The 19,957-nt window shown below is 44.5% G+C and overlaps 1 protein-coding gene across 1 annotated transcript in view; it reads left to right on the top strand.

Moving 5' to 3' along the window:
• Positions 1-19,957, top strand: part of bcr (BCR activator of RhoGEF and GTPase) — a 62,906-nt gene that overhangs the window by 20,216 nt on the left and 22,733 nt on the right. Inside the window, exons 2-3 of the mRNA XM_084034491.1 lie at positions 15,033-15,217; positions 19,769-19,873. Of these exons, the coding sequence (XP_083890617.1) occupies positions 15,033-15,217; positions 19,769-19,873 (290 nt within the window). The remainder of the gene's footprint in view (positions 1-15,032; positions 15,218-19,768; positions 19,874-19,957) is intronic.

Below are 19,957 nucleotides of genomic sequence, written 5' to 3'. Positions count from 1 at the left end.
TTGACTTGCTGGGGCTGTTTGACGTTTTGGTCAGAAAGGCCAAAAAGTCAAAGTTGAGCAAAAGTACAAACAAAGGACTGATTGCAGTAAAAGGTTAATGTGTTCTCAGTCTTTTGCAGTAAAAATGTGTGTGTGTGTGTGTGTGTGTGTGTGTGTGTGTGTGTGTGTGTGTGTGTGTGTGTGTGTGTGTGTGTGTGTGTGTGTGTCTTTGTGCATCAGCCTGTTGTTGTGTGACTGTCATGTGCCTCTGTGTCATGCGTGTATTTTTAAACGTGTGCGTGTGCTTTGGGATCTCATCATCCTTATTGCAACCAGTATTATCATCAGCTTGTAAGTCATCCGTCAAGCACTTTTAATTGCGGTAACCTGAAAGGTGCCGTGCAAACCGTGATTGATTAATCGATTGGTATTGACGTTGGGGGGTAAATAGAGTCAAAGGTCAATGGGCTTAAGTTTCTTCTAAATTCTATTGTAGCATATTAGTGCATCTTAGTTCGAGGTTTATTAACTTGTACATCAAATTTAAGCTATCACGGGACCCAAAAATGGCTGGTTAGCGTGTTAGCGGTTAGCTCGCCGGCAATAGAAGTAGCCTTCTGAGTGGTCTCTACGTCACCAAGCCTCTTTCACCACATTGATAAGAACGTTCACACCTCGTCATCCCCCAACCTGTGAACTTAGTTTTTATTCCATCCATCCAGCCATTTCTGCCTCTGTCCATCCATCCGTGCTCCTCCCCCCCCCTCTGTGTCCTCTCGCTCCACTGCTGCCAACAACAACATGAGATTGAGCTGAGTCCAGCTCCTCCGTAATTAACAGCTGGCTCGTCTAATCAAAGTGATGCCATGCCGTTGCCCCGGTTGCATAATGGCTTTTATCATCATCGTAGTCATCATGCATCTTATCTGTGAGTTCACATGCACGCTCGCACAGGCAGCAGACATGCAGGACGGTGAGAACCCTGCAGTGTAGATGTCTGGAGTCAAACTTACTCTGGTTCAAGGGATCTCTATTATCCCTAAAAGGGCCATTTGTATTGCAGCCAGCAGAACACAATAATCAATAGATAATAAAATATAAACATAATGAAGAATGAATAGTACATACAGTTATGTTAAGTTATTTAAAAGGTGACAGCAGGGACAAATTCATTTTTAAGACTGTTTGAGGAAGCAATGTGAACTCAACATTAAGGGGGTGACTGGGAATTCTGGGCCTTTTTCAAGGACCTGACCTTGTGCAGGGTCGGGAGGTCAGCACACTCTCACAAACACCCTGTGTGTCTATGTTAAGTTTTACCACTCTGTCTACGTAGCTGAGTATTCCTATCTATCCCTGTGTGTTGCCCTATATTTCTCATTTTGTGCACAGGAACAGATGGTTAGGTGGCGATCAAAATGTTCAGCATAAAATGGAATGTTTTCTTGCTCTCAGGAAATGGCACAAAAGGTCTGCTTTGATTCAGCCAGAAATAAATGCCGTGGGCGTGTGTATACTGTGATCAAGTAGCACTCAGTTACCACTTTGTTTGGTGCACCTTGCTCAAAAACCAATGCAGTCCAATACAGCAGCCCTGCATTAGATTTTAGTTGCAGCCTGTACATCGTAGCTATCCTGTCATTTAAGCTTAATCATGTTTTTTTCAGACAGAAAGTGCGCTTTAGTTGAAGAAGCAGCATTTTCAGTTTGCGCCACTGCATTGCTCTACTGTACAGCACGAGAACACACATCACATATCTCACACACTCACGGAGTGGTGACACAGGCTTGATTCATTGTCGTACACGCCTCTCAGGGATGGCGACAAAAATGACTCCTTTGTTCTCCCACCGTAGTTTCTCATGCTCATACGTCTCCGACTGCCTTCTTTTCTGGGGTCGTATGGAGTTTAACGTCTCCGTATGTGTGCTGATGACGAAGGCAACCATTTGAAGTAGTTGTTGGGTGGGTGCAAAGCATGCACATCTGGCCTGAGCCTGTATGGAGTATAGCAGTGTTTGTAGGTGGCATTCATGTGTCCTTGTGGTGCCTTTTGCTCTATATGAGGTCATGTTTGCTCAGGCATGTGTGTGTGTGTGTGTGTGTGTGTGTGTGTGTGTGTGTGTGTGTGTGTGTGTGTGTGTGTGTGTGCTCCCCTGCCTTATCCTTGCTAGGTAATAACCATGTGGGACTGCGGCTCGTTGCACATCTGTCTGGTGGTCAAGAAACTGTGCAGTCCTGCTGCTGTGCACCATTTCCACCAGCAGCTGCCCCACTGCTCTGTCCTCCCAGTCCCAGTACTGTACACACACACACACACACACACACACACGAAAGGAGGTCGTTTCCACAGTGTTAGAGGACGCCCAAACTCCGCGGGGAAATCTCTGCCTTTGCCTGAATGAGTGCAAGGACCTGCTGTGCTTTCATCACGTTTCCCGATGTATGTGTTATTAGTTTATCTCTTTCTGTTTTACCCCACTTGGTCGGAAGCAGGCTTTCATTCAGGTTCTTGGGTTATGATGACGGCCTTGATGAGTTAGGATTCGTGCAGAAAGCCAAAGTCCTTATTGCTGTGGTTTGCAATCTTTGAGGTATAAACCGTCTACTTGGAATTTTCACACAATTAATTTGTTAGCATTGAAAAGAAATTGCAGTTAAATCTACAGGTTGTAAGTGTTTCTCTCTTGCTGTGACATAAAACACACTCTTTAATCGTGTTATCTACCTGTCCATTCCCATTCACTTATATCTGACCTTTGTCAACAGTATTACATCTTGTATTTTTATTTTACTAAACCCTGGCTATAGAAATATGCAGTACCCAGCCAGCATGGCGTATTGTTGGGCAAAGTTTGGTAATTTGCGTTATTAAAACTTCATTGGGAATCAGTTTTGATAACTTCTGGAGTATAATTATGATTGTGGGTTCACTTCATTTACTTACACAAGCTTTAAAAGTGCTTATATGCTGTAGTGCTCTCTCATAAGTTATATGACACCCGTGGGCGTACGCCCATGCATGTATATGAGCAGCCCTGCAACCTGCGGTGCCCTCCCCTGCTTCCAGTGTCCCGTTACATAAGCAGGCTAACGTTACCCTAGCAGGCCATGTAACTGGCACCTCCGAAGCCAGTCATCCCCCCCCAGAGTGGAGAGATGAAAGGGGAGGAGAGCAATGAAATGATGAGCAGAACGTTTTCAGATATGAGAGGAGCTCAGTGAAACAGATCGAAAACGTTAAAGTGGAGTGGAGTTTGTAAAGACGCAGAGCTGAAGATGAAGAAATAAAGACCGACATGAAGCCAAGGATGGAACATGGTCTCCTGCCTTTTTTTTTTTAGCACTTTTGAGTGACAGTCAGATGCCCTCGTGTCCATGTTTGTAGTTTTCATTGACAGCGTGTAGCCTTGATCTGGCTCAGTAAAAGCTCTGCTCCTGAATCTCTCAATTACCATCCAGCGGAGAAACACAGAAAAGGCATTAATCCTCCGATACGTGCCTCGCATGCACCCCGGGCCCGTCGTAGTGTTTCCTTTCTAAACGCATTCTTTTAACCCAAATTGAATACATCATTCCTCCCTCGAGGCGCCAGAGAAGAAAGACTCTAATTCACACTGCCTCCCTCACCGTCTCTCTCTAAGTAGTTTTAATGCTTGTGAGAGGCTCCTATCTCGTCACATCTCTGTCTGTCTCTCACCGACTTTCTGTCAAAGCCCGTTCCTTGTTTTGTCACATTTTCTGTCTCAAGTTGCGTTCGCAGTTCAGCACGAGGCGGATTTTATAAGCAAATCTTCCATTCATTTCTACGGAGAAGGTTCAGACGTTTTCTTTTCCTTTCAACCCCACCTCCTTCTCCGGTTTCTAACCTTTTAACACTCTGACGGTATCTCTCTCCCTCTGTCTTTGTAGACAGATGTTGGGAGTTGGGACTGCATGTTTTTAGAGAAAATCAGAAAAATGCCACGATGAGTAACAACAACATACTCCTTGCATGACCACATCGTTGCAGAAAAGCAGATTCTTTGTAGCTTTTGGAACAGCACCATGTGTTTACATATCCTGCTGAAACATACACACTAGAAATCTGAATCTAACGATTAACTCATTAGGATGAAATTAGATAGTTATTGATTTCAAAATCAATTGAAATGGTTATAATTGAAGGACACTAATGAGTGTATAAACATATTACACCTCTCTTCTCTCATCTCAAGATGATTGCACAGTCTGAGGATTATTCAATTACATGGATACTTGATGGCTGGATGGGAACTTATGCTCTTGTCTTTGAGGAATCTCCTTCTGTAAGGTGGACTTAACATCTATCTATCTATCTATCTATCTATCTATCTATCTATCTATCTATCTATCTATCTATCTATCTATCTATCTATCTATCTATCTATCTATCTATCTATCTATCTATCTATCTATCTATCTATCTATCTATCTATATATGTTCTTCAGTTGCATTTGTTTAGATAAAGAGCACACACACATACGTAGGTCTACCTAGAGCTTCCTGCGTCTCCCTGCAAGGTCCTGTTGCCAAGGCGACCGGGTCCGGGTTGAATGCATCCAAATACCTAAATACCTGGGAGGATTTAGGAGTGGGAGTAAGGGTTGAAGAGTGGGTTTGCTTCATTCAAACATCCCTATTTATCATATCACAATGCTGGTGGTAGAGGCTAGAAGTCCCATGCTGTCGGTTTGTCTGCAAGCCATTGTTGGTCTAAACATCACAAGTAGGCCTATACCGTAGAATCTGTCAAACGTCCTTCATCCTTCATAAAACATGTTGCATACAGTATGAATTGCTCCTGCTGGTCCGGAGGGGGTCAAATATGGCAGGAAAGGTAGGATGGAGACATAGCGGTTCTTCAGCACGGTGATGAGATCTGCATGGGAGGGGAATCAAATAGCAAACGGGTTCCTCATGACTAAATCCCAGAGGAGGCTGTGGTGAGCTGAGCCCATAACCTTCCAGAGACAGCAGCCAGACAGCCAGAGGAATAGAGATAATTGAATGACTGTGTAGGCTCGGACTCTTTTTTTTTCTCTTCATCTCCTTAATTAGTCAGTGTCCTCATTTTTTGAAAGTGTGTGTGTGTGTCTGTGTGTGTGTGTGTGTCTGTGTGTACACATGAACAGAAAAAGGCTGATAGTCTAGGTTTTTGAAAGTGTGAATACGTTCTAATATCTCATGAGCGTGTGTTTGATCAGACGTTGTTTGGCAGTGTGTGTGTGTGTGTGTGTGTGTGTGTGTGTGTGGGTAGGTTTTAGAGCCATTATGGGAATAAGTGAGTGCTGGGTTCAGGTAATTGATGCTGGGATGCTTGAAGCTGGCAGACAGTCAGACTGGCTCGGTGCCAATATAAATAGGGGGAAGATGAGAAAGGGGGAGGAGAAGATTAGAGAAGAAGAGTTAGAGGCTGGAGGAATTCCATGGCAACCATCAGATTGGGTGAGAAATTAATTCAAAGGATGTTTAAATGACAGTCTACCATACGGTGGAATGCAATGTTGCATTCTTTCCTGCCCTGTTCTCTTTTTTAAGTAGCATAGAGAGAGGATAGATCCATGTGTGCATAGGTGTGCTTTTGAAGTGTCCATGAGGCAAACATCAGTATTTCGCTATTAGGTATTTCCTAATTTGAACAAATAACCTTTCATTAGATGCTTCACTCCTTCTGGTTATATTTCCTAAGTAGCACGATAAAAAAAGAAGCCCTCTCCTCATCTTGACAGGTTACCTAATCAGAAATGAAATGCTCTTCCTGTTGGCCGTGGTAACCAAGGCAACAGTTCCCCTGGAGAATGTGCTTTGGCAAACCTCTACGGTCCGTTTAGCGGAGTCCTAGCGCGTGTCCCCGGAACAGCTCCGGCATAAAGCCGCAGTTTATTGCCCTGAGCGGCGATGATGCCGCAGCTTGTGTTTGACCAAAGATTAGGCAGATTGTGGCCTTTTGTGCTCGTTCTGCTGTGTGCCGATGATAAGCGCCGCTTGCGGGCTGTAATGTCTGAGCCGCGAGCCGTGAGGGAGGGAGACAGGGTTATGGTAAAGCGAGTGTAGCCACTCCGGGTTCAGTGAGTAATGATTTTCTTGATGCCCCAAAGTGTTACAGCGGTTACTGCATATTCCCTTAATTGTGCAGTGAAATCACACATGGCCTAGTAGTATCTTTAGTTCATGCACCTGATGGAAATGTCTTGCTGGAGGTCTAGCAGGAGTTCTGAGGGTTGGTTTCTTAGAGACGATCTCGGCAGCAGGAAAGCATCATTGCCTACGTTACAGGCCTCTGGGGATCGTAATGGGGATGAAGTGTGCCTTAGAGATGAAGTCATGCCGGGAACACACTCATCGGATGTCATCCCACTGCATGCGGTACATGAAATTATTGGCTGCGGTTTCAAGCACCGTAGCCTCAAAGAACATATGAGCCATTTGCACTTTCCTTCATTACGTCACAATGATTTTATGGCTCCTACACGGGAGCGGGGACACTCCACTGGCGGGGCTTCACGCTATCCCGAAGCTCCACCTGCTTATGCCGCATATGCTGTGTTGACACGGCTTTACATTTGTGCAATTACCAGGCTTCTCGCAGCATGTGGAAGCAGCCACGCCCTCCAGCTGGCCGGGGCTTGTTAGGCGTCTGCTGCCAGACGGTAGTCCCATTACGCTCTGCGCCACCTAAACAGTACATATACCATAATCCCATAACCGTAAAAGTCACAGCCGCTGCAAATAAGTGCAGTAAGTAATAGAAAGTGTTACGCATGAGCACAAAAAAACGACGTGGCTCTTGAAGGATCGCTTCTCCGGGGGGACTGACAAAGCTTTTTAATGATTAACTCTTGGTCAGATGTGTCAAAGGGAAACAAACTACATGTGGAGGAGGAAGTATTCACAACCTGGCAGTAAAAGTACATGGAAATTGTACTGATCAGTCCATAACTAGTACTCTGCCATGGCCAACCGCTCATCCTTAGATTGTATAAATCATGGGGTTGTTAGTAATCCTTGAATGTACTTTTATTTTAGTTCATGGAGTAATAGAAGTATTACATTTGTGGAACTGAAAATGATGTGTCAATAGTAATTAGCCCCCCGTTGAACATCAGCCGCCAGACAAATAATTCACCTTCATTCGCAGATTATTGTGACTCCAATTGGATCCGAACTGCAAGTCGTTCGCGGTGCGCTCATCACTCATCGATGCTCACTTTTAAAGTGTCACATCTTCTCAACGTGTCAGACATTGACGTGAAACAATAACTCCTGTTTTCACATCACGATGGCTCCGTCAGACCGGATGAAATGAAGCAGGGGGCTAAACTTCATCGTCATCCGTCTCTCTCCTCGCCTAAAAGCCAACTGAAATGTGGAGGATCGTTATCTCGATTGAAGCTTCAAGGGGAGATCGAGCCACGGAAAGGATTTTAGGAAACGTAGTGCGTTTTAATTTAATGACTGCTATTTATAAAAGGAGGAGCTGTCTTTCAGTTTGCCTGTCGGGGGGGAAAACAACTAATCCACAGCCCCAAGCTTCCTCTTCACATCGTGTCGCGTATCATAATACCTCCACAGCAGCAGGACACCCACATTTTATCACTCTAGAACCGACGCACACAGATGGAGCGGCGTATTTCTATTCACATGCTATTTCATTTGAGGCATTTTATTGAGTCAGTCAGGATTTCAACACTTTCTTATAAAGATACTGGTTTCCAGTAGCTGATAAGCATGGGGATCCATTCCCTCGCTCGTGATTTTATTGATTGAAGTCGTAATACTGTTTGTTAATTGGATTTTTTCAGCCCTCCTGCTGGAGGCATATATGGCTACACATAGTAACACAAAACCCATGTGACCTTTGTCCCCACTCCAACAATGTGTTAACCTCTAACCTCTGACCTTTGGGCTCGGAGTGCCTTCCCCCCCATGGCAACAGACACATGAAAACACTTAACACCTGTGATTGTGTGGCGATGTTTAGTTTTATCGGGTATGCATTGTCCTTTTAATTAGAAGCATGGCTCGGCAGATGGCAATGTTGTCAAACAACTCACCTGCTCAATGTTTTTCCCCCCGAAATGGTCTCCAGACAGTGAATCCCAATGACTTCCATTGTCCTCTGACTGTTCTTCTAGTGCCACCATGAGGTTTGTGGATTCCCATCAGCTTCAGCTATACTTAGTAACATCTAATTAGGTCTAATTAGCAAACGCTAGCCTGCTAACGCTCTAAGACACATGTGTCACACAAATATCGTTTTTTTTTGCCAGCGTTCAAATGAGCTTTAAGCTTCTACTGCAACGATGCTGCAGAATGAACCGGATCAATCAGGAGACACATCTGGGAAACATTGAATTCATCCCGGACAAACTGTTTGTTACACTTCAGCCTGGTGAGTAATGTGTTGGCATCGTTAAAGTTCAACGTAGCAGTAAAAAAAAAAGAAAAAAGAAATAGTATTCCTGTCAGTCCCATTCATTCTATTTCTATCCAGCACAAAAGAGCATTTAAAACCCACACATTACTTATGATGGGCCGCGGATAGCCACGGATGGTTTTAAGTGTAGATAATTTAATGAGGCTGCTCGCCGCCCACACGCGATCGCCGCGGTGTTCATGATGCATTAAAGAGAGTGTCAGAGGGTTGAGGTCTGCCCTCAAGATTTACCGCCATGGTGAGATTGCAGAATGGCTTCGCAAAGGCCGACGTGGAAGGGAAATGAGGGGGAAAGAGAGAGACAGAGGGTGAGAGATTCTCAGGAAAGGTAGAACATTAGCTCCTGTGGTGGATTGTGAATGAAAAATAAAGGGCAGAAAGGAATATGTTATTATTGTTGTTATGTTCAAGACAATACACATGCTGTAAATGCCACTAAATGCCTCTACGCTAAATTCCCATCATCTACCATTTGCTGACTTAACAACCTAAAAGCATCTTCTTCTTCTTTTTTTTCATCGCACATTACCATCTTTGCCCGTAGAAACCGCCGGCGTAATGAGTGCCGTCCACGATTCAGAGCGGGGCTGGTAATTTAGCATGCTGTATTATTAATCAGAGTCTCTGCATGATTTTGCAGCAATTTGAACGCTTATTTCCCCCATAATGCTTCGGGGCTTCTCTTTCGGAATTACTTTAGCAGTTGACAGAGACGACACGACAGGAGTTTGTGGAATCAAAGGTTTGTCTGGCAGAATGAGGGTATGGTGATGTGCGTGTGTGTGTGCGTGTGTGTGTGTGTGTGTGTGTGTCAATACAGGAGAGCACTTTAGTTGTGTGATCAAAGGGAGTGGTGGCAGTAGGGAGAAAGGGAATAGATGAGATTTAGACTGAAACAGAGACGTACAAGACAACGTGTATGATCGGCCGTGTGATTTTCGTGTCTTTAAGTTCTGCTCGTGTCTTTAAGTTCTGCTGTAATAATGTATGTATGTATATATATATATATATATATATATATATTTACATATATATATATATATACATATATATGCGGCCTGCCTGTCTACTTTCTTCTCAGCGTCTCTTTTCATCTATCTTCCTTTTTATCAAATCAAATTTTTCTGTTCTATTCCTCGTCTCTTGTGTGACTGCTCTCCCATATTTTATGCCCGACTTGTGACAGTGATGCAGCATCCCCTGGCAGCGAAATGCCTGTAAAACTTGACACTCATGACACAGAATTGTTTATTTTCTCTGCATAATATCATTGCAAATTGAATAACTTTGAAGTTTAGGTCTGACTATGCTTTATTTTTCCAAACAGTTCTTGTTCTTGACATATATAGAGATATTTTAAGTCGATTAAGCATCACTGTGGATCTATACTTTCATTAAGGATTATAGAAGTTTGACTATAACTGTATTGATGCTCGTTTGACAGTGTATTACCATATAAGGCTGAGGAAAGTGAAATGTGATGGTAGTTGTAGTAGTAAAGTGTCAGCATTCTTCACGATTGACAGTTTAACAAACTGTATCCAAAGGCAATGCTGTAGGTGAATCTAACTCATGACTGCTCATAGCCTGGCTGTTGTATTGTTTATTTCCCTGGACACACACACACACACACACACACACACACACACACACACACACACACACACTTCCTCCTCTGCTTGTCTCTCTTCCTCCAGTGGTGTGATTACAAGCCGTGCCCTTTCATTTTTATTTCTGTTTTGCCTCTCATCCCTCCATCCTGAGACAAAGGGACAATTACATCACTGCAGGGGGCGCTGTCCGTTTTTAAAGGAGCAGCATCTCCGACTTGGCCATCGTCCCAGCTTTTTAACTGAAACGTACTGCTGCTTCTGTTGGGTCGTTTCCACAGAGATTATCAAGACTGAGGCGAAGCGATTACCTCCAGGAAACAAATTGGTTTATTCTGATTTCTCGAGTAATGTTGATTACGCCAGGAAGCAGGAGCGAGGAATTCACCAGCCGATAGACATCAGGTCGGCTGTGACTTGCTTGTATTCATGATAAATTGACTACAATGGAAAAAACGAGATGAGGAAAGTTGCCGGCTTCATACAGGGATTGTGTGTTCCCTCTCAAAGGAGCGTTAAATGCAAAAATAAATGAATGAAATAAAACAAGCCTCTGGGGATCGATGTCTCTGGGATTTGTGTAGCCAAATACACACTTTTGTTATAACATGGATTCCAGGGCAGTCGTAGCTTTCCCAATCTAGTCACAAGGGATTTAAAGTGCCCACTGTGACCTCAAGTGAAAGACTCCCCAAACGGAGCCACACCTCCAGATTTTCCTACTTAAAGAGAGTCATGATGTCAAGAGAGTGACATGTATCAAATCTGTCAAGTGCAGTCGCAGGAGGATTATGTGTGCAGCGCTGTGTTCATGTGCATTTAACGGCATGTCTATCTATTGCTTATTGGCTTTACACCATTTGTTTAAGTTGGGCGGTAATGAAAAGTGCAGCGTTTGGGAGACGAGCATCTTATTTATCTCCAGTATCCAGACTTTTCAATAAGCTTTGTCCTTCCAAATCCAGCACATTGTACATGAATCTGATTTAGAGAGTGTGTGTGTGTGGGGGGGGGGGGGGGATGTAGAAAGCTATTAAAACACTCCATTCAATCTGTGATTATATTCGCTCATCAAATAGCAGGATTAAGAGAGAAGGCTCTGAGCTTTGTAGCGTAACGTTTGGGGTCCTATGGGGCTGGGTGGGGCTATAAGGTATTGCATGTATTTGTAACCGTGTGTGTGTGTGTGAGGGAGAACCAGTGGCGGGGTTATATTGGCCGTGTTGGGATGACAGGCCTCCTCCTATGAAGGCGTCAGCAGCCGGGGCAGATTTATGACGGCCATGCTGAGTGGAAAGCGTGATGGGGGGGGGGGGGGGGATGGAGAGGCAGCTCTCACTATCGAGGATATCTTATGCCTCCTCTGAGAGTCACTCCCTCTCGCTCTCCAATTTCATGGCTCTCAGTCTGTCGCATTGTCTTTGTCTTCTTTCTCTTCATTGCTTTTTATCATTTTAGTTCTTATTACTGTAATTGCCATGATTGTGGCTCGTTTCCTCATTTTGTATTTCTTGTATTTTTTTTTACATTCAACCTCCTTTCCTGTAGAGCCACACAGAGCATTGCAGGGATTTAGGCAACAATTGTTTCATTTGTCTGTCGGCCACAGCTCTCTTTATCGCAGTTGAACCCAGACAAGCCTTTTAATTCTGTGTATGTGTGAGAATGAATCCATTATGGACGAGAACAGCAACGACTGAGAGACAATCGAAGAAAAGGGCAGAGAAAGAGGTGTGTCGAGTGGCCTCTCAAAATGTGATTGTCTCGTTACAATAAGACAGGTAGTACTAAACATGCATTACCATAATAATAATAATCATGATAGTAAAGTGTTATTGATCACCCCAAGAAAGCAAATGAATGAACGTGTATCAATGTCCAAAAGAATCCCTTGTGCGTCACAGACAGATTAAACGGTTGCAAACAGCCCCCATGTCCAATATTTGAAGACCAAAGTCTTCTATGCTATAGGACGGCCTGTGAACGGATCGGTGTCACATGACACCCTGACACCCTGATACCTGTCCGGCCTGTGGTATTGTTTTGGAAAGACCCATGGGTTGCCATGGCAGCGGAGCACCAGCTGTTCCCAGCGTGATTGTAGTTTTCCACCTGCAAAAGGAAAAAGACCTGTTCCCCTCCCAAACAGTGTTTCCATGTAAACATTTGACAGGAGTGTGTGTGTGTGTGTGTGTGTGTGTGTGTGTGTGTGTGTGTGTGTGTGTGTGTGTGTGTGTGTGTGTTTTATTCTGGGGTTCGGAGCTGTTTCTGGTTGTTTTCTCTTTGCCAATAGCTCGAGGAGGAAATCAATGGGTGGACTGTTTTTTGGAGAATGATATAAGACTGTGTGTGTGTGTGTGTGTGTGTGTGTGTGTGTGTGTTTGCTGTTTGTTTGTGTGAGCGTTTCTGCCATATTTAGTTTATTCTTTTCCTGGGGAGGAATCGTTTAGGAACCAAGCGAGGAGGGCGAAGCGAGGCATGCTCATAGCGGGAGGAGGAAGATGCTGATGTGTGAGCAGCATGAGGATGAAGAGGCCAGCTGTGGAGGCCCACAAATCAGCGGAAAACACAAGCGATCGGTTCACAGGAAGGATAGAGGAGTCAGCTAAAGATAAGAGAAAGAGGGGGTTAGATATATGCGGGGATGCAGGGGCATACAAACAAAGAGCATGAGAGATAGACGGAGAGAAACTGACTCAAGGCGGCGTTGGAAGCGGCGTCTGGGCCGAGATGAGGTCAGGCGTGGAAAGACTGGAGCCTAGTGTGTGACGACCACAGGCTATGGTGACCTATTAACAGACTTGTGGAGCTCTGACCCTCCCCCACTGGAAAGTGTTGGTTTGTAAGATATGAACTATGTTAGGCACGGCAGACTGGTGGTCTTAATCATTGTGACGTATTAGTTATACCTTGTATGTGTCCTTATTTATTTATGCCTAAAAGAAAACATCTGGATTCCCCAGAAGACACACTGTTTAGTCAGTGAAGGCTGCGGTGATTCATCTGGCATTTCACATGTTTTATCTCCAGTTTATCATTATTATTCATGACGGTGGTTTTGGGTCTGTGACTGTGCCCCATTTTAACCAAGAGGTGGTTAAAGCCTTAAAACATGTTGTTTGGATGCTCAGTATATCTATCCTCAGGCTTGTGTGGACACACACACACACACACACACACACACACACACACACACACATACATATGCATTCACACAACCTCAGTGCGTTTCTATTGACGGCATTTTTCCAAAGCAAGGCGCTAGGAAGATTCAAATAAATCAGTTGGAAATGTTATGCTGCCAACATGAAGACACAACAAAAAGAATGCCTCATTTCTCATTTGGCATTTTTCATATCCACGATGTGTGAATTGTCTTTTTGTTACCATGGTGGATGAAGGTTAGATCTGGTAACTCAGTGACAAACATCAAATCACACTGTAAGTTAAAAAAAAAGGATACAACAAACAAAAGACGAAAGGAGATGATGAAGAAAAAACATATTTGAGCAGGAATTCAAAAACGAATGAAGAATGTGTAGTACGCTACTCTGTTTGGTTCGCAAGGTTCGGTATTGTGGGAAGGGACTGTTTGCACACACACACACACACACACACACACACACACACACACACACACACACACACACACACACACACACACACACACAGGGCCTCTATGTTGGTCTTTGCCTGGCAGGATGCCGTTGGTCCAAGCAGGCGCAGTGGGCAGCAGCCGCCCACGGGCAGTAGCCAATACACAGAGCGAGCGAGCGGTGGGTGGGCTGAAGGTCAGACAGGCCCTGGACACACTGGCATTGTTCTTTCTATCTCTCCCCCCCCCCCCCCTCACACTATGACCTGAGAGTTTAAGAGCATATGTGGCGTATGCGTGAGCCAAAAATGGATCTAAACGCAATGAGAGACGGGTTGTGTAAGTGCAACGGAGGCACGAAAAAAGGATCTGTAGATGGTATCTGAATGTGTTCTAAAGTTCCAGCTTTGAACCGGAGTGTATTCCGCATGTTTGTCGTGTTTATTATTAGTCTGAGTCAGCAAAGAGGAGGCCCCCGCCAGCTCTCTAAGAAGGGCTGCTCTGTTGAATGCAGGAGTGGGAGGAGATGAGCACAAGGTCCTGTGTGACACTGGAAGATGCTTGATGTCTTCCCCTCAGCCGTTACACACCAGATTCCCTGAACCGCTGACTGTACTCTCTCCTCCTGGAAGCTCTCCAAAACACGTTTAGTGGAAGCCGCAACTTGAACTCGGAACGGAATGCATCACCTCGCTGCGTGTGGATGACGTTAGCAAAAAAGAATTATTTGTAGTCAGATTGTAGTTTGTTTGGAATCCAACTCTCTGACCTTTTGCTTGGAGTTCTTTCTCTCCCACCTCTTGTCTATAAAGGGCACATAATCACACGCAAAAACCACTTTGTGCTGGCTGAGCTGTTGTTTCCCCACAGAGAATAAGTAATAGCACCCACCGCAAGAAGTCGGAGCTGCTAGAAAATTTCCCCCGAGATGCTACACTCGGTGTTCAAATGATTTGAACCATGACCCAGTTTGTAGTCGGCCTCTTCGAGTGCTTCCTCTCGGAGCTCCGTGCGTGTGATTTTTTTTATGTGAGTTCATGAACAAAGATGCAAGGGGGGGAACTCATTTTGTGTGCCCCAGTTTCCTCAAACCGCATTAATTAGTGTTGGAAAATTAACTCTGCAATTCATGACAACCCTCTGTGAGCACGAGGCCAACCTCTACCCAGTGTGCATTGCAAAGACACAGGTAACTTTAATGGATAAAAGTGGGTAAGATTGAAGCTTACTACTGGTGTTTCTTTGTCCCTTAAAAACTAGACGGACTTTCCAGTGTGGAAAGCTTCACATTTAGCGTTGATTTGGTGATTTGCTCGCTGTCTTCGTCAAAAGGGGCTGAAATAATGTAAAAGTTACTGACGTATGGATCTGTTTTTTTCCCTGTGACAGATGGTCATTTCACTGGGACCCCACCCTCGTACGGCTATGATGCTGACCGCGCAGAGGAGCAGCGGAGGCACCACGACATCCTACCGTACATCGACGATTCGCCGTCATCCTCGCCGCACCTCAGCTCCAAGAGCCGCAGCAGTCGGGACACCCTCTCCTCTGGATCGCTAGAGTCCTCCAAGTCGGTCAGTATGCCATCAAACCAGACAAACCAAAGCTGATATGAAGCATAATTACCATATGAATGTACAATCCTACAAATATGGCATCATTTTTCTAATGGCCAATAGTCACATAGTTTGACCTCAATAGAGGAAGTGGGCTAATCTATTCTTAGGGCAATCCCGATGCGTCAAAAAAAAAACGGGAATTGACGGGAAATCAAATCTGCCGTTTGAGAGGATTGATAAACGCCTGCCTCATAACCCCAGGAGCAGTCATCCAGTGAAGAAACTCATCCCCCCCGTAAGAGCCTGGCCTTTTCTCATCCAGGGTATTAGGCAGAATTACCTATCACCTCCATCACCCCATCAGCCTTCATCCTCTTACCCTCCCTCCTTTACGCAGTCTTGTCGGCGAAAGAGAAAACCAGTGATCTATGACGTCTGGTGCTCTCCGAAGGTTACCACTGAGAGGATACACACACACACACACACACACACACACACACAAAACCCTAGCGTCAGCGAAAATGAGTGGTGGTAGCTCCAGAATCTATTTTAGCCTTCACACATTATTCCTTCCACAAAGGAACCGGTGAGCAGCAGATGACCATGCTAGAGGCATGTGTTGGATGAGGATGGAGAGGCACTGTTGCAGAATGTATCTTTGCGAACGCGGCCTCTCCCCGCTGTGCCCTTGGAGGAAGTAATCGCATCAGCGGTCACGAAGCAGCAGCATCACTCCGCCCCCTCAGTCTTCACTCACTGTCTGAGCTGGCGAGCGAGGGGCCTGTCAATCTGATTGATGGCTCGAATATGCCAATAAACGATGAGTCCTTCGACTGCAGCCGACCTTTGACCTGTGAGCTTGGAACTCTCGCTGATTTTAATTGATACACGCGCCCACGTCGTGCCGTCTCAGAGCAGAATGGTGAACCCTTTGTGGAAGGACTCCCGTGTTCAGGGGCAGAAACCCGACACTGTGTATGTTTAGGGTTGGCGAAAGCAGCATCTGACGGCCAGTTCAATATTATACAGCCAAACAACAATTATCGACAAATTTTGCCGCGCATGCCAGACACGCATTCAATAACTGCCATGAAAATGGAGTTACCGGCGTCCTTGATTTGCCCTTGGACAGCACCCTCTTCAAGCATCATCCCATTCTGCTTATCCAATTGGTGAGTCAGAGTCCAGACCAGCTGCGATTGGCTGATGGATCTATGACGTCACGGTGATGAGTCATCACCATCAGCAATACTGCTGATTTAATATTCTCTTATAATCTGACTCTTCCCTGCACTGAGAGCGAAAAGAGGAGGGGGGGTCACTGATCAGTATTAAGACTGTGCTGACCACATATGTTATGTTATCGCGTATCCTTGACTTGTAGGTCAATCAAAGATAAATATCTAAATTCTCCTCGTTTTCGTTGCCCCCTCGTCCTGTCTGACATCACACCTCGACGCCACCACCACCACCAGAAGAGGGAGGTCATTTCATTTCCTACTCAGCCAGCGCAAAACCTTTTCGATGACTCAGTAGATTAGCGGGCTCGGAAAGATTGAAATCTCCTTTGCTGTGATCCATCACATCTGTAATGGGAATTCACTCATTGCACAGCTTGTTTCCTTGCAAATAAAAAAATGAACATCCCATCCGATCCCATCGTCGATCACAATGGTTTGAATAACAAGAATGAATGCCGCATTTAAAAAGAACTGTCTTTCTCCGGCCAGCACAGGATCATCCTAAGACAGCCCCATTACTTTGCAGACATGTGGAGATAGGAGGCAATCACATTAGGCCTTTCAGAAAGCGAGGGCAAGGCAGAACAGGATGCTAAAGAGATTAGAATATGAAAAATGAAAATAGTTAATAAAGTGTGGGACGGGTCATGCGGCTCACTTCAATCCTCTCTAACCTGGCTCTGGAAGTTTATAAGAGCTGACAGTCTGCTCCATGGGAAAGAGAGATGTGGAATAATGTTATTACAGTGGCTACTGCTTGGTTTCTAGCTGCGCCTCCTGCGCTACGTCTCAGCGCTTGTCAAATAAACACCGTTTGTATTGATTCCACGCGAACATCGTCCTTTGTGCATAAACGAATCAGAAGCAAATTAGAATTCCTAAGTCATTTTATGGAGAGCCCCCCACTGCAGGGTTTAACCAGGGGTTGAAATATTAGCTTTTGTTGACACATATTGGATGTGAAAACATACTCACACCAAGCCAAATATACGCCGAGCAGGGAGAATGTGTCTTATTTTATCACCAAAAATGGCATGCAGACACTCCTTTTAGGCCGAACCCGGAGATGGGCTCATTAGTTGCCACGGCGATGAATAAAAGATGATATGTCTGGAGATGGGGGTACTTCCTAGGGGAGTCGTCTGGGGTCTGAAATGATAAACACTTTCGTCTCGCCTCTGCTCGCTCAGTAACATGTGGCTGGATGTTGAAGTTTCCTCCTCGTGATTTGCTTCAAATATTATTTTGACGCTGCAAATGGACCCTCGTGTTCCTCTTGCTTCTTTTTTTAAAGTCAGATAGCTCATGCCGATACTTGTGGCTCAGCAATGATTAATTCATTTTTCATTAGCTCACAAACATCCAGGGGGCTCCGTTGCCGCCTCAGGCTTTCCCCTTCAAGGCAGACGGATTCAAAGTCGCAGTGTCATCGATTTAAGAAGCAATCATAAGTCAGAATTATACTACTAATTTACTTCCAACACCTTTTTTTATTTGCACTTTTATGACAAAAGGCAGAACCTTTCAGCTTGTCTTAGAGTCTACACATAATGATCAATTAGAGCTTTTTCGGATATTGTTATATACAGCACAGATCCCCAGACAGCCCTGTTTGATGCATAATACATGTCTATCAGAATCCCTTCCTTTATGCCTCACCTGAGAAAGAGAGACAAAGAAAGAGAGAAGATGCAGTCCATGTATTATCTATTGAAGAGATAAACAGGCAGATGAAGAGGAGGCTAATAATAATAATATACTTTAAGTTCTGTCACCTGATTTCTCCAAACTGTATTATCAAATAAATTAGGGCTACAACGTTTTATTAAATGTGTTTTTGAACTATTTACATATAAAGACGTCATCTTGGGTTTTAGGAACATTTAATGTACAGTTTTTTTTGCTATTATCTGTTGTCTTGTAGACCAAATAATTGAATGATTGTGAAAATGAGCAGCAGGTTAATCCATAATGTCAATAATCTTAAATTGCAGCCTTAAATAAAGCAATATTTTCTAACTTGTTAATGGCGGAGATGCTAAGAAGCTCATGCACATGGCCTCTGTTCATCCTGTGCATGCCTGTCTTGTGTGAAGCTGCATTCAGGAGGATTATGGTTATTGATTTTAAGAACTGTTACCACACACAGCAACGTGTTCATGTTGAGTGGTATATTTTTGACTTATACGGTGGCCATGGAAACAGGTTTAAGGCCCTTCGTTTAAATAAATGCATGCACGCCCACAGACATCCAAGTACTCGAAGCACATTCTCATAGGAATACTGTACATTCATTTATATTTAACACAATGCTGGGACTCTGCTGTGTAGATATGTACTTAAAGAACTACAAGTAGCTCAACGTACATAGATCATTATGGCCAGAACGTTTTTGAATGTTTTGTTTTTGTTTTCTCACGCCATGCTTCTCCCTCATACTCTCATACTGGTCCTCTTCCCTCTCCTCTCTTATCTCTTTCTCCATCCGGTGATCTTATCCTCTCTTTCTTGTTTCACTTTCGTTCTTTGTCACTCCCGCCTAAAGAGGCAGTAAAACAAAAATCCTGCCATGTGCTTCCCTCTCTCTTCCTCTGCTCTCCAGTATGTGCAGCTGCCAAGTTTTGATTATGTCTGCCCTTTTTTTCCCCCCTGAACGTAGTCCTACCCTCTCTTATCTCCCCCTTAATGAAACTGAATCTGCATTGTCTCGCTCTCCCTCTCCATCCTTTCTTCTCCCTTTCTTTCTTTGTCATCCTCGTAGCCTGAAGGGACCGGATGTTTCCACGTCCCGACCTGGGCTCATTGTCTGTCTGTCTGTCTGTCTGTCTGTCTGTCTGTCTGTCTGTCTGTCTGTCTGTCTGTGTGCTCCTGGCACTTGCACATTCTCTCACAGACACATATTTATACGCCAACCTTGCTCCCACGGGAGACCCTGCCTGTTTGAGTTATTTCAGAGTTCGTGGTTAGACAAGACAGCCCGAGGAGTCTCTCTGCCTCTCTGTTTTCTTTCATGTCCGTAGTCCTCAGTGAGCTTTGACTGGGCCGAGGGGAACGGGGAGGGATTTCTCGAAGGTGCAATTGTTGCCGTTTGATTCTCTCCACTGTGGCGTTCACAAAACAGCAAAGAAGTAAAAACTATCAATTTGAGATTTCGAAAGAAGTCATATGAGAGGCCCTTTTACCAGCTGGTGTGACAAATATTACGATGCTTTTAATGTTCTTCATGCCTCCGGCACAAAATGACACAACAATGATTGGATTATTTGTTGTACATAATGTTGTATCGCTGCTTTTCTTTATCATGATGCATCTGTGTGTTTTTCAGACTGAATGCGACCTGGAAAAGGGTTTGGAGATGAGGAAGTGGGTCCTGACGGGGATCTTGACCACCGAGGAAACATACCTCAGTCACCTGGAGGCACTGCTGCTGGTGAGAACGCACACATCACACATGTTTTACAGTAGAATGTTAAAGCAGTAGGCTAAGTGGTTAGGCAAATTAGTATTAATGAGT

This window comes from Eutrigla gurnardus (genome assembly GCF_963514095.1).
Source record: "Eutrigla gurnardus genome assembly, chromosome: 19".
Lineage (NCBI taxonomy): Eukaryota > Metazoa > Chordata > Actinopteri > Perciformes > Triglidae > Eutrigla > Eutrigla gurnardus.
Note: the sequence above shows the minus strand (reverse complement) of the source record. Positions and strands in the feature narration are given on the sequence as shown.